Raw genomic sequence first — 14,748 nt, forward strand, 5'->3', positions numbered from 1 at the left:
TTTCACAATAGAAATAACTTCATAATGAGAAAAATATTTTGAAAAACACATAAGCTGCTTTTACTATTTACTTTTTTTTTCCTCCTTGAAATATGGTACTATGGGGATGAAGGAGGGGGGGACATCTGGTTAATGGAAGATTCTGGTTAATTAGGGTGTGCTGTATATAATCACAGCTGTGATGCCATGCCCTTCCGCACTGGGCCACATTTGGGGGAATGGCATTAAGAGCAAAGGCTGAGTAGCTGGTGCCCGAGTTTCACTGTGGTTTTCCCTTAGCTTCATTCACTACTGTGCTAACGTTTAGCCACTGACTCACCTGACCAGTTTCTTCAACTTCCCGGTGGGGTCAAGGACACTTGTTCTCCCAGTACAAGAGTTGTGCAGAGGCCAGAAGAGGTGGAGGTGCTCTGAAAAGTATGAGGCATCTTCTTGCATGTGCAAGACATTCCTCTTATGGCAAGACTGAGGGTGGGATGAGGAGTTACCAGGGTTGGGAGTGGCAGGGTCAAACTCGCCATGTCTCTGAGGCCACCTCCTCAGCTCATGTAGGTAACACTGGCACCAAGGGTCTGCAAAGCAACTTCCTGGGGCCTCCATAACAGTTCCTGGGTTTGTTCTAGTCCTGACACATTTTGATTTCCTTTCTTTCAACAGCTATGGGATAAAATGCATTCTCTAGAGCATGGTACTTGCAACTGTGCTACAGTAAAGACAAACCTCAAAAGAACTAATTAGTACTGACATCCGTTGTCTTTCTGAAGGGGTATGTCCTGGAAATGAAGCGGGACTCAGTCCCTTGATAAAGTAATGTTTCTGGTGCTGTGTGTGATACCCTTGTTAAAAGATTTGATCTCCTGCTTCAAAGACATAATATTCATGCCTGGGACGGGATGAGGAAAGTGTCCTGCTGAACCCTATGTGTTGTGAACTTGCCTTTCTAGGATCTTCCATGCAACTCTCCCAAGAGAAAGATTCAACTATAAATCATATGCAGTAAGCCAGTGATCCATAAGGGATCCTTGGGGTGTCAGTACCATCTACCAAGTAGTCTTCCATATGAGAACGTTATACTGGCTAAACCTTTTTAACTTAACAATTTCCAATATGATGCCGGCCTGAACTGTGATCTATATGATATTCCTGACCCATAGAGTTAACATTTAATTAGAAACCTGACAACGCCCTGTATGCTATCAAGCAACCAGCCACTGTTTCTTGGTTGGCCACGGTGAATTCTGGTATCTGTGTTAGAAGTTGGAAAGGTTGTTAGTGACCTCTGGATACAGGCTACCATTTGTCCTGACTTAAGTATGCTCCCTGATTTTCTAAGGAAGAGCATCCTTCTAGGTTGTGCAGACTACAAAGGTCTTTTAAGCATCCTAACAAATGAGCAATCTTTAGCCAAAGACATTGACCAAATTACAAACAATGTCTCTTTGGTTTGAAAAGATAAATAAATATTGAGAAAAATCCAGTTGAGTCTGGCACTCTGCCTTGAGAATGAGATCAACTGGCGATGAGCTAAAGCTAAAAGACCGAGGTCATGAAATACTTACCTAGGAAAAGAGATAGATGATGCAGATTTGAAGCCCTCTGGGATCTAGTAGAGTTTTTATGTCATTTCAACAAACATGTTGATTCTTAACCCCTCAAGGAGCTTAGAGTCTAGTGAAGAGAAATGCAACTGAAGCCATTAACTTTAACAACAGGCAGAGAGGGAAAAACATCTTTGGAAAAGTACTGAAGAACACATAAAGGACAAGAAGCAAAATGTTAAAGATGATTATTCTGAAGCGACTCTTTTAGCCTAGAAGCAGCCCATTAAGTAGACAGGAAAGCAGGCAGGCACCTCACTCCTTTACCTCTGCTGCAAAATTGGTGCCTCTCTCCTTTTCTTTCTCACAGGCCCAAGGGAAGGATCCAATTTAATAAGAAACAAGTTGATTTTTCTTCCAAGAAACTTCCCCTGGGTTCCAACCACGATGGGGGTCTATGAGGGGACTCACAAGCACTCGCTCCCTCGGGGGAACGTAACATCTTCTAGGAAAAGAAAAAGAGTTTTCGCTTGTGGAGGCTGCTTTTTGTCTGTGCAGAAAGCTAAACACAGCAGAGGAAACAATCTCTTTCTTGAGCTTCAAAGTCCAGAGTATTTTCCACCTCCTCACCTGAAATAACTTCCTCCTTTTTGTGTCCTTCAAGGTCCAGTTGAAGATCGATTTCCTCTAAGAGACTTCCTCTGACATTAGGGCCCTCTTTTAGGCATCTTTTAACTCTGGTGGCACCTACAGTTTGACCTCCTCACTTCGCCCTAAGCCAACTGCCTTGCAGTGTCTGTTATATGGCAAACTTTCCCATGGACAAAGCTTTGGCAGATATCCTCTCCTTTAAACTTCAAAATAACTCCTGACTCTTAGCTCCAGGCTTCTTGCATTTTTAGTAGAAAAGCGTGCCCCTTGGGGTCAGTAGACCTGGGGGTGTGTGGGGGTTTGCTTTGCTAACCCCTACTTCAGCAACATGCCAGGTCTGTGACCCTTCAGAAGCTGTTTAACCTCGCTGAGGTCGCTCATGGGTAAAATGCAAGATCGTTAAGAGGATTACAAAGAACATTTGTAATGGTCTCTTGCTCCATGTCCTGTCTCAGACAACTTGATTTTTCAGTTGTCTAGAGAGCAGACACTAGTCTCCTAACAATGCCTAGAGTTCTGCCTTAAACATAGTTGGTGCCCAAAGAATGAATGTATAAGCACCCAAGGAGCATTAGAATGCACCAATCTTCTTCTGCCGAAACCCAGTGTGTTCCTTAGTCCTCCAAGATGGCACCTGGAGAGCCCAAACAGCCGCTCTAAGAAGAGCTTCCTAGCGAGAGAATTTCTAGGCAACTTCCTAAGGGAACATAAAGCCCAGATGATGGAATCAAGGCCCACGCCAGCCAGCAATGAGAAGATTTCCTGAGCAGGCAGTACAGCTGGCTCTTGTGCCAAGAGCTTGGCTACTCTGCCTCCTTTGAAAACCCATTACCAAATCATGGCAAGCGAAATTTAATTTTAAAAAGGGAAATGATTTATGTGCTACAGAAATAAAAAAGTGACAGAAGCAGGAAAGCTTGCATACATTTCATTTTTTGAAATTAGACCTATAATTTTTTCATTAAAGAAGAATGCCAAGTTGGGAAAGCCAATGCATTCTAAGCAGAAAATTACGGAGAGGTGTATAATGAAAGTCCTGTCAGCGTGGAAACCCCGTGTCTCACAGAGTCTATGAGGACACAGCAGTTCACTATCTGCCCCCTTCAACTTCTAAACAGTTTGAGCTCTTAAAGAGCCCTATCCTCATTTCTGTTTTTCTGATGAGATGGGAAGCCACCAGAAGTCTGAGTAGAGAAATGGCCGCTCTGGCTGGGGTGTTAAAAACAGACCAAAGGACAGCAAGGGCTGAGGCAAGAAGGCTGGCATAACAGAGATGAAGGGTACTGGCGGCTGGCACCAGGGTTTCTTGATTCCAGTCCAGTAGGTTTCAGATTTTGAATCCTTGTGATTATTCCTTTCCTAACCACTTCCCAACACGCCAATCTCTCTATTTAAATCCTACAAAATCTACTGTACATTTACATTCATCATCTAGAAATCTAGAGATTGGTTATCTGTTTTCCATCATTCTGATCTCAGGAAGCCTGATCTCTTTCTGAGCAGGGTCTGGGCTGAGAGGCAGCTTAGTGTAAAGGTGCAAAGAGCATGGACACTGAGCACGGATGCTGATTTTGCCAGTTGTTAGCCATGAAATGTTGCTGTGCTTCAGTGTCCTTATCTGTGAAATGGGATAGCAATGATACTGACACACAGTATAAACGTATCCATCCGTTCATGTGACCGATATTTACTACACATCTACTATGTGCTGGGTACTGCTCTGTTCCCTGCACACATGGCTGTGAACAAGACAGAAAATCCTTATATACATTTACAAAGAGCTTATATGGCAGTGTGTGTGTGTGTGTGTGTGTGTGTGTGTGTGTGTTGCGGGGCCGGGGTGGGGTGGGTGGAGGGGTGGGGCAGACTGTAAACATATAAAGAAACAAATACAGGAGTTAATTTCAGATAATGATGAGTTACAGAAATATAATGACACACTGGATGATGGGATAGAGCTGGGCTTGTGGAAGAAGGATGGTCAGAGAAGACTTCTCTCGGGAGGAGACATTTGAGCCAAGGCCCAAATGATCTGGGAAGAAGCCAGATCTGTGATATCTGGGGATATACATTCCATGCAGAAGGACAAACAAGTATTTCTGGAATAAGTGATGTGGAATGATTTTTAATAGCAAATGATATACTTCATTTTCCCCAGCAGTCTGTATCAATACGAAATAATTTTGTGGGCATTTTCTGAGGAACCACTACAGACCCAATATGTGGTTGAGGTTGTATTGGGTGCTGTAAGAGGCACAAGAAGAATAAGTTAACAATGAGTACTTAAACAGCACTTACATGGACCATCTAAGTGCTTTTACTCCTTAGCTCATTTAATCTTCACAACAGCCCTGTGAGGTCAATACCTGTGAGGTCAGGTCCACAGTTATCTCACATTTTGTTACTCCCTTTTCCATATACTATAAAAGTGGGAAATTTTCTGTCTTGTTCACAACTGTTGTCCTCATAGACCAGAACAGCACTGCACACATAATAGTTGTGGAATAAACACTGGTTAAATGAACAAATGAATGAATGAGGGCCTATCATGTGTCAGGCACTGTAATAGGCTCTAAGCATCTCCAGACAGCCTCACCTACAGTCCAAGGAACTTACATCAATCTAGTTCCCTGGCAGGAAATAATAAAGGGGAATACAGAGAATCTTCATTGATCAAGGAGGTTGCTTAAGTCGAGCAAACATAGACTTATTCTGAATCTCCACCACCGCTAACCCAGACCAGCACTTTTGCTTGTGATTTTTCAATGACCCGGTTCTTTCCTGCAGCATGTATGTGTGTTTTTTAATTGATAAAAATGTCTATTTCAGCCCAGAGAGAAACATGTTGATGTTGCTAATGTAATGGGATATAACCTTCTTGCTTTTCTAGATGAAATGCTAGGTGAAATATTAGTCAATATAGACACAAATCGTTTCTTATGGGGTGAACAAAAGTTTATTGTACCCATGAGCCCAAATATTTTTAATAACCCATTGAGCCCACTCAGCTACAAAAGGTGTACAGAGTTATTTTGAAATCTCCTTTCAAGTTCCAAAAATAGAAAAGAAATCCACTAATCTTAGCCATTCCATATATTATGACTCTGTAAATTAATTTACAGTAGCAACACACAAAATTCTTTTCCCAAGAGAAATGGTATTCTAGCTTCTGAGGCCTCTGCCCAAGGAGGTCTTCTCTCTTGCTCTACTTTTGTCTTACTCTCTTAGAAGCTGAGTCCATCTGTTAATCATTACATGGATCACGGAGCACATCCATTACGCCTCTACCAGCACTGAGTTGGATTTGGTTTACTATGTTGTATGATGCCTTAATGTTCTCCTTGTTTTCACTTTGGTAGCACATGCAACAAGGAGAAAGTGCCAAGAGTGACTTGGTTAGACCACTATTTTGTTGTTGTTGTTTCTTTGTTTGTTTGAAATGGAGTTTTTGCTCTGTTTCCCAGGCCGGAGTACAATGGCACGATCTCGGCTCATTGCAACCTCCGCCTCATGGGTTCAAGAGATTCTCCTGCCTCAGCCTCCTGAGTAGATGGGATTACAGGTGCTTGCCACCATGCCTGGCTAATTTTTGTATTTTCAGTAGAGAAGTTTCACCCCGTTGGCCAGGCCGGTCTCGAACTCTTGAACTCAGGTGATCCACCTGCCTTGGCCTCCCAAAGTGCAAGGATTACAGGCATGAGTCACCATGCCCAGTCTGGTTAGACCATTCTTTAACAATAAACAAAACCTCTAGAAAATTTCCAAAGCAAAACAGTCCTCTAAGTAGGATCTCTGAAGATTAAGGTCTTCTGCATAAATAGCAATATACGAGAAGCACAACTCCTTTTCCACTTAGCTTCAATGAAAGACAAATGTCTGCCTTCTTATCATTTGGGAGATCGGTGGGTACCGCAGGCAGGCAGAGAAAGTATGAATGTGGACAGGGGCCAGGAACAAAGCCATTTGATCATCGAAATCCATTGTGACCATGAAACCTACTTTGGCAAGGAAAAAAATGTTTACTCACTTGCAAATTCCCATGATCCTTAACAAAACAACTGCCTTTCCTTTCATTTCCAGCAAAACATGTGATGTTCAGAAAGGAAGAGGCAGAGCCCAGCTCATCCTTTATGTTTCAAATTAATTTTATACATCCTGAATTTCCTTTCATAAAAATTCAAGGTTTTGTCCCTTCATCTCTTCTGTTCTCTCCCTTTTCTTTTTCTTCTTTTGTCCGTAATGTCATTATTTCACTCCACAGGAAAAACAGGACTGGAAAGTTCAGTACAGAGATAGAAAAGCCTCTTTAAAAACATACCATAAAAAGTAGAAAACTCTTCTTTTCCATTAAAGTTCTATTATAGTAAGACCCCAGGAGCCTTAGGGAATTGGGTTCCTTCATGATTGAAAAACAAGATCATTTTGGACGAATATGAGTTGTGCAAGACCTAAGACTGATAGAAACAGTAGAGAATCTTCATTTATTAAGAGAATTCTCTAAAAATCAACTGAATACAGTCTTATTCTGTGTCCGGCAAGTTGGCTGTTATTACCTGATTTTACAGATGGGGCAAGTGAGGGACCTTATGTCACTTGCCCAGAGGCACAAGAATCAGATGGTTGAGCCCTGATGTAAACCTGGGCTATCTGCCTCTAAGCTTAGCACTCTTTCACTATCCCCTGCTGTCCCTCCTTTCTGGTCCCCAGCAGAATGTGTATTTTCATATTGACACAGCCAGCCCCTTCTCCCTGAAGATCAGAGCTCATGGTGTCTGCACATGGACAAAACACCTGATGACAGGCCAACTCATCTCTTTTCTTTCCTGGTGAATTACCACAACTTTCCTTTAACCCCATCCCATCACACACACACACCCCAACTGCCAAAAGACTTAGAAGCACAACTTCAACTTCCTATGCTTCTTCGCAAATCAAACCTCAGACCAAAATAAACTGTTATCTCTTTTTTAAGTCAACCATTTCTTAATCCATTTAGTCCCACACACCTTGAATAACTGATTTCATCTCATTTATGTATATTGAGCTGCCTTACATATCTTTGATGGAAGCCAGTACCTTAAAGTTATCCATTTATCTACTGTACTGAGTGTGCCTCTGTTTGGATTTAGCTGTCAACACTTCACACATGTGAAATCATTCTGTGTGATATTAACGTAAACACTGTGCATTACAAAGTGGTGGACATTTTATTGTTCTAACAACAAAAATAGACAAAAATGTTTGTATGTGTTTGTTTTTTCTATGGCATAGAAAATAACACAATATAAATGACAGTATGCATTTTACAAAAGAGGGATCATTAAAAAAGGTAAAAGCAAGGTAGGGGTTGTTGGAGAACGCTTGATGTTAAGCTATTCTAACAGGACGGTGGAGGCAGGAATTATGCACAGAATAAAGATTCTTATGAAGAAAAAATTGCCATTCACATCACTTTCCCCTCATTGGTATTACAAGCTCATTTCCTAATTGCATGCGCAATACAATGAGTTTTCATAATGCTTTAATGGGGAGTCTGTTGCTTTCGTTTTAAAAATAGTCAATTCTCTTGTGCTAAGAAAAGAGCATATTGCCTTTAAGAGCAGTGTAACTGACAAGATGGAAGAATGCAAGCAGGATGTCGAGACTGAAGCTTTTCAATCACCTACCATTAATACGATTCAATTTATGCTTATGTCATAGGTTTAGACATTGCACAGCTCTGTAAGCAAGGAAGGGACCTGAATAAAATACAGTGAAGAAAGCAGATGGTATGCTATCAAAACCCTTCAAGCCTAAAATAACCTTTTCCAAGTAAGGAGGATAGTTAATTAAAACCAGGATATATTTACTCAATTCTGAATATCTCAATGTAAATAAAAATCAAAATGACGCTACTGTAATGTTGGATTAAATGATGAAATTTCATCTATTCTATTTTTCTTTAATAGTTTCTAATCAAACTTTTCATTAAATAGCTTCATAAAATTCCACAGAGAATTTATTTACAGGGACTCATTACAGATTTAAAAGCCTTACTTTTATTGTTCAATTAAACTTGTTATTCAGTGGACAACATTAAAACAGCAGCGGAGATTGGTGGGGGGGCAGGGGTGTATGGGCAGTTGGGCAAGGTCATCCCACAATGCAAAGTCTATTTTCAGAGATGAATCCAGGGAATGCAGGTAAGCTCTAAGGCACACAGAGAAAACTCAGACTCATTCCTATCCAAGATGAAAAGCCAGCCCCAGCTCCAAAGTCACAGCCTGGGTTCTTGCCAGGCTTGGTCATTGAGTCACATGTGTGTCCCACAGGTAGAGAGGACATCAGGCCATTTATGAAACGCACCCAAAGGATAGTGACTAGAGGCAGAACAAACCTAAGACAGACCAACAGTTGATCCAGGGTGAAGGCAGCCTTTACCCAAAATTGAAGGTCAGAACGTGAGTTTTAAACAATCTACACATTTCCAATAGTTTTTAAAATTAGAAATGAGTAGTTATTAACCCGCTCCCTATCTTTTAAAACCAGATCAAACCCTGCCTTTTTCACGAGGCTTTCCCTGACCCCTCACCAAGACTGCCATCTCTATCCACCTCCCAGCCCACTGCTAAATTCCTACCACACTTGCTTTCTGCAACACTCATCAAATACTTAATCATTGACTTTCTTGTAACATTAGTTAACCTTTCAGGTGTGTTAATCCTGTCTTCCCCAATTAGATTTTAAATTCTCAAAACAAGCAAGAACCAAGTTTTATTTATCTTTCGAACACCTCCTCCCACCCCCCACTCCATAATCGCATTTAATAAAAGAAAGCAAAAAGTATATTAGTTAATAAAATAAACATTATTCAATCAAGGAAAGCAAACAGTGTCCTTTTGAGAAGGACCTTGGAGGTATTTTATGGCAATTTATGAATTTCATGTGTCAAAGGTGTAGCTGCTAAATGCTATAAACTCTTTGCCATCAGCTCTACCATTCATCCACCTGGTGATATGGCCAATAAAATTTGATTTTTACAGCCTAGGCATACTGTTACCTAAATTACATTTGACCAATTACTGAAGTCACCAAACGTGTGGTACAGAATATATACTGTGTAGAAAATTCATCTGTGGGCCCCCTGGCACTCTCGGTAATCTGACAGAAGTGTTTCAGTCATCTGGCAGTGTTTAATATTAGGAACATTTGTTTAATGCTAGTCACTAATTAAATTTATGTTCTTCCACCAACTGTTAGTTGGTTGGAGAAACTCAATGCCACATTTTAACAAACACTTTAACCCATGTCAATTTCAAATGCAACCAGTTGGAGATTTAAAAGGGTGCTCTTTGGAAATTTAGGTTGTGACTGAAAGTGGGATGGTGGGGAGGGATGTTAGTGAAGCTGCTCAAATCTGCTCAAAATAAGCTTGTTGGTCCACTTACTAACATGAAAGACTTTAAGAAGTACAAACTATTTGAAGTACAAACAACTAAAAAAGGTCTAATACTCTAATTATTAAACTAGCCATCTAGAAGGTCTCTAAAGGTACCTTTATTCCAAAAGAAAGCTTCCACTTTAAGAGGCTGGAGAAGAAAAACAGCATTAAAATTAGCTATACCAGAAGAAAGTTCAGGAAAACATTCAAAAGTCAGATGCTTGTGTTTGTGAGAACATTTAAAACTAATTTAGTAACTCTCAACCATTGTGATCACTGTTAAATTGGAACTTCTTTCTATTACCAATTCTAGATGCAACAGCTTTGAAACTCAATGACTAATAATTCTTAAATTAGCCAAAAAGGTTAAAACATTTTTTTCCTCATATTACATTGTGAAACTCTAATTTTGAACACTCTTAAATGAGGGAACACATGCTTTCGGTTTTATTCTGTGTCAGGAATTTAGAGACCTCTTGAGCGGCAAGTAGGAAGCAACGTTTGGGAGCCGGGCACGTGGAAGAAAAACTCAAACACAGGTATTGAACAGGGAAGATATGTAAATGCTGATCTGAAAAGAGAGGGCATTGTAAAAAATGTATTGCCTACATGTATCTACTTGAAGTCAAAGGATATTTGAATACTAAAAATATAACAATAAATCAATTTCTTTGAAGATGAAAAAAATAAATACTAATAGTTTTGCCCTCTTACAGAATGACAGTCATTTGATAAGCCAGAGTTGTGAAAGATACCCAAAAAAACAATTTAGAGGGAAAAAAATGTCATGGCTCTTAAAATCTAATGGACTTAGATCATTTGGTTCCCCTTCCTCTCTCTCTTCCTTTCCTTCTTGATCATCATATGCCATCTCCTCATCCTCGCCTCGACTCTGTTCACATATCTACTTGCAAAATTTCTCCAGCAGCAGCACCAGGGCTGTTGAAATCATGAAGAATCAAATTTAAGAGGCCACAGTGGACTCCTGAAACCATACCAAGATCTGCAAAAGATAAGCAGAGTAACCTGAATCTGGATAATCTGCCAACTAGGGATTCTCGGAAAAACGTCAGCCGACAAAATCAAGGAATGCTTCAGTTCAAAGGGACCCTATGCTCTCTCCAGGCTAAGGGTCTCAACCTCTTCTTCACCCAGGTAGCCATGAGGGATTCAGCAGGGTTCAGCCATCCCAGCAGTCACTCTGTGGTAGTGATTCCAGAGAAGGGGTAGGGTGAGAGCTGTAGTGTTCACGCCTCTAAGTATAGAAATTCCCAGGAACACAAGCAGTTTGATAAGGCTACCCCAGGGTATTCTGACATCCCTGCCCAGCCTGCTGAAAACCACTGATATGATCCAATCTCTTCAACAAACAGATGAGAAAGGGATAATGTAAGAGAACGACTATCTTGGCTTGCATCTCGCCATCTACTGCATCACATAAGGCTTCCCCAACTGGTGATGTGATATCTTCTTCTCCTTCCGCTCTGTCTACATGTAGAGACACGTGACCGGTTAGCTAGGCAGAGATGTGGATTAAGATATGTGTGCATGTATCCATCTTTGGTGGGCACAATGTGCGTGCACGTGTGTGTGTGTGTGTGTGTGTGTGTGTGTGTGTATGTATGAGTATACGAAAATATTCAGGACATGGAGATCTATTACCAATCATCTATCTATCTATCTATCTATCTATCTATCTATCTATCTATCTATCTATCTATCTACCATCTCTCTATGTGTCTATCTACTGTACAGGACTGAAGTGGTTATCTATTTATCTACCATACAGTGCTGAAGTTGTTTTCTTTGTATCTATTTATCTATCCACTGTTTACCATTGGTGCATTTTATAATACCTTAAAACAATGAAAAGAGAGTGACTGGTTAAATAAAAAAGCACGTGAATAGACAAAGCCTTTTGAGAAAGGACTAACATGAAAGCTTCCTGTCCTAAAGTCCAATTTCAAGGTCGACCAAGCAACTTCAGACTACACTGAACAACAAATTCTAAATAATCATCTCTTACTCATGGTAAACAGAGGCTGTGAAGGAGGCAATGACACCTTATGCCGCAATAATGTGGGGGATGGGAGGGATGGGGCAGCACATGGGGCTTGTGAAAGTGAGCCCCGTTCCCCATCACCGCTCTTCAGAAGAACTGAAAACAACTAGGCACACACGCACAAGTATCAGGTAGGAAAAAAAAAAAACACTCACCAAACTCATCGCATATACTCTCGTTTTCTATGAGAGTCGGGTGGTCAAAGGTGTCCCGACAGTACAGGATCTGAGGGTTCCTGCTGACCACTGCAATGCCCCCCAGGGCCAATGCAAACTGGTCCGTTAGAATGGAAGATGGCTTATCCTGGATGCGTTTCAGCATCGAGCGGTACCGGCAGTACTGGGGGTAGCTGAGAACTATCACGTTCGTTTCTTCCTCGTCCTCCCCTAGACAAACGAGAAAACACTTCCATTACCCTCTTCCCTCTGACAAAGAACTTTCATGGCCATGGTATAATTTCAATAATCACTTCTGGTTTGGGACTAAAAAGACTCTCATCCTTGTTACAGTTTGGGGGATGCCAGCATCCTCCCGGCCCCACCTCACCCATCCAGCCCCACAGAATATGCTTCAGGCTACCTGCACAGTGGACCTTCTTATAGAGAAAAGAAAAGAGTAGGCTGGCCCTCTAGACACAGTAAGCAATATCTGTGTCATCAGCAAGCAGCAAGACCCAAAAACTGTTTTGAAAGAATCTTCATTTTTTGAAACATTAAAGTCGTCATCATCATAGGGAAAGGCAGAACTTTGCTGGGCTTCTTTATATTTATTTCTAGTTTGGAATTGCTCTTATATTGGATTATACAGATGATCCTCAACTGAATGATGGTTCCACGTAAGATTCCATGGCTTTATTATCGTACAAAAGCAACATGCATTCAGTAGAAAGCATACTTTGTATTTTGAATTTTCATCTTTTCCTGGGCTGTGGATATGCAGTAGGACACTCTCTTGTAAGGCTCGACAGGGGCAGTGGGCAGCAGCTCCCAGTCAGCCACGAGATCAAGAGGGTGAACACTGGTACTCTACAGTATACTGTGTTGCCAGATGATTTTGCCCAACTGTAGGCTATAGTAAATGTTCCAAGCACGTTTAAGGTAGGCTAGGAAAGCTATGTGTTCAGTAGGTTGGGTGTATTCAATGCCTTTTCGGCTTGATATTTTCAGCTCACAATTGGTTTGTTGGGATGTAACCCCATAGAAAGTCGACAAGCATCTGTATCATCTTTTCAATGCTTGAAGCCTCTCAATAGGTCATCTGGCCCCAAAGATGTCCATGGGTCTAAAATGCATCACCATCTGCTCTGGGGTCATGAGTGCTGTTTAGCAGCTATTTCCTGTTCTCCTTTTGGGCCTGTGGAAAGCCTGTGTGCCTCACTCTCTTGGAGGCCAATGGCCTTCTGACTTTCCTTGGCCAATGAGATATGACAGAAGTGGGTGGTTGCTTTAAGACCCAGTGTGCCACTGACCACAATCTTCCTTCGTCTTTGATGTGACCATCTATGATGTTCCAGATAGTGGCAACTCTGCCAGTCTGGGTCTTGGAGTAAAATTAACATGAAGCAGAACCCCTGGTTGATCCAGAAGAGACATATAACATAAGCAGAAAATAAACCTTTGTTGTTCTAAAGCAATGGTGATTCGGGGGTCATTTGTTATTGCAGCATGATCTAGCCCAACTTGATTGATACACCCACCTTCTCCATCCTCCCCACACCCATACTCCTTCTCTTTTAATGTTCCTCAAATCCATCTGGTAACTTGGCACACCTCAGAGAACCATGCTGGGAGGACTCCCTAAGCATCCTTGTGAGAGAGTTCTATCAAAACCACCTTAACTCAGGGGAACATTTCAGCAAATTTAGCGAAGCTTCCTCTTACAATGATCTTAACACTTATTTATACCTCACTTTATTTTGTGCTAATTTGTAAACACCAGATTCTGCATGGATGAAGCCTTCCTTCATCTTAAGCTTGAGAAATGGCAAACACCGTGCTTTGGTGGCCTCCACCTGTACAACATCAAGCTGAATTTAGGCTCCCTGACCCAGTTTGCCATCACTCTGCAACCACCCCATCAGAGCGGTTGTAAGCAATTCCCAGACATGTCACTTGCTTCTCCAAAGGGAAAACACTCAATATTTCAAGCCTTTACCATGCTGCAGGGAATTGCACTAGACAGTTGTTAAGGATACCGACGTTATCATGGCCATCTGGTAACCAGTGGGAGACGAATGAGCAAGGATGAAACATAATGATGGAACATAACCAGTACCCATGGAAGGTGTGCATGTGACCTTTTCATATAGGAGGCCAATACCCAGATGTATTTCTAATTATGCTCACTTAGTTCCTCAGGCTGGCGGCTTTTCCACGGATGGAGATGTTTAGCTGCTTACAAGATGACATCTTTTAACAGTGTACACCTCTTCAACTCCTGCCTGGTCTGTGGATAGCTGCTTTGTCAGCTGGCACACTTAATTAGGAGGAAATATGTTTACCTTAAAGGCAAGTCCCCAAATGCAAACTAGTTTTGAGATGCTGATATATGTCCCAAGACATGCCCATCTGAGATTTTCACAGCAGACCAAGATGCTAAGTTCAAACTTTGGGTTCAAAACTGTGCTTTTTATACAGCTAATGCACAAAAAGTTTTAGCAAAAATATTCAAATGCTGTCAGTTCTCCAGAGTTTTTAAGCGCTATTTCAAGAAGCAGCCCTCAACGTGTCAATTGTATTATTACACTCGATTTGTATTCTACTCGATTTGTCTAAGACATTGTTAATGAGAGAGAGGCATATAACCATGAACTGCCAGGGCTACCCCTCATAGCGAGCTCGTAGCACTTAATACCCTCTCCTATATATAGTAAATACTGTGCCTGAAAATACCTGTTGATTCCAAAATTCTATCTTGGTTGTGCAACTAGCTTTCTACGATGGGGGTAAAGGTGCATCAATTTCTCCAAGTGTTCTTGAAATAAAATGGAGAAAAATGTGTGTGCTCTCAGGTTGAAGGAAAATAAATGAACAGTTTCGGAGTAAGTTTCACGGAAGATGCTACCTGGGCTCTTGGGA

General features: G+C 41.3%; 1 protein-coding gene across 1 annotated transcript in view; it reads right to left on the reverse strand.

The window, feature by feature from the left end:
- Nucleotides 1-14,748, reverse strand: part of ARID5B (AT rich interactive domain 5B (MRF1-like)) — a 194,932-nt gene that overhangs the window by 85,991 nt on the left and 94,193 nt on the right. Inside the window, exon 4 of the mRNA XM_011988310.1 lies at nucleotides 11,827-12,057. Coding sequence (XP_011843700.1) covers nucleotides 11,827-12,057 — 231 coding nt within the window. The remainder of the gene's footprint in view (nucleotides 1-11,826; nucleotides 12,058-14,748) is intronic.

This window comes from Mandrillus leucophaeus, unplaced genomic scaffold (assembly GCF_000951045.1).
Source record: "Mandrillus leucophaeus isolate KB7577 unplaced genomic scaffold, Mleu.le_1.0 Scaffold327, whole genome shotgun sequence".
NCBI classification, from domain to species: domain Eukaryota; kingdom Metazoa; phylum Chordata; class Mammalia; order Primates; family Cercopithecidae; genus Mandrillus; species Mandrillus leucophaeus.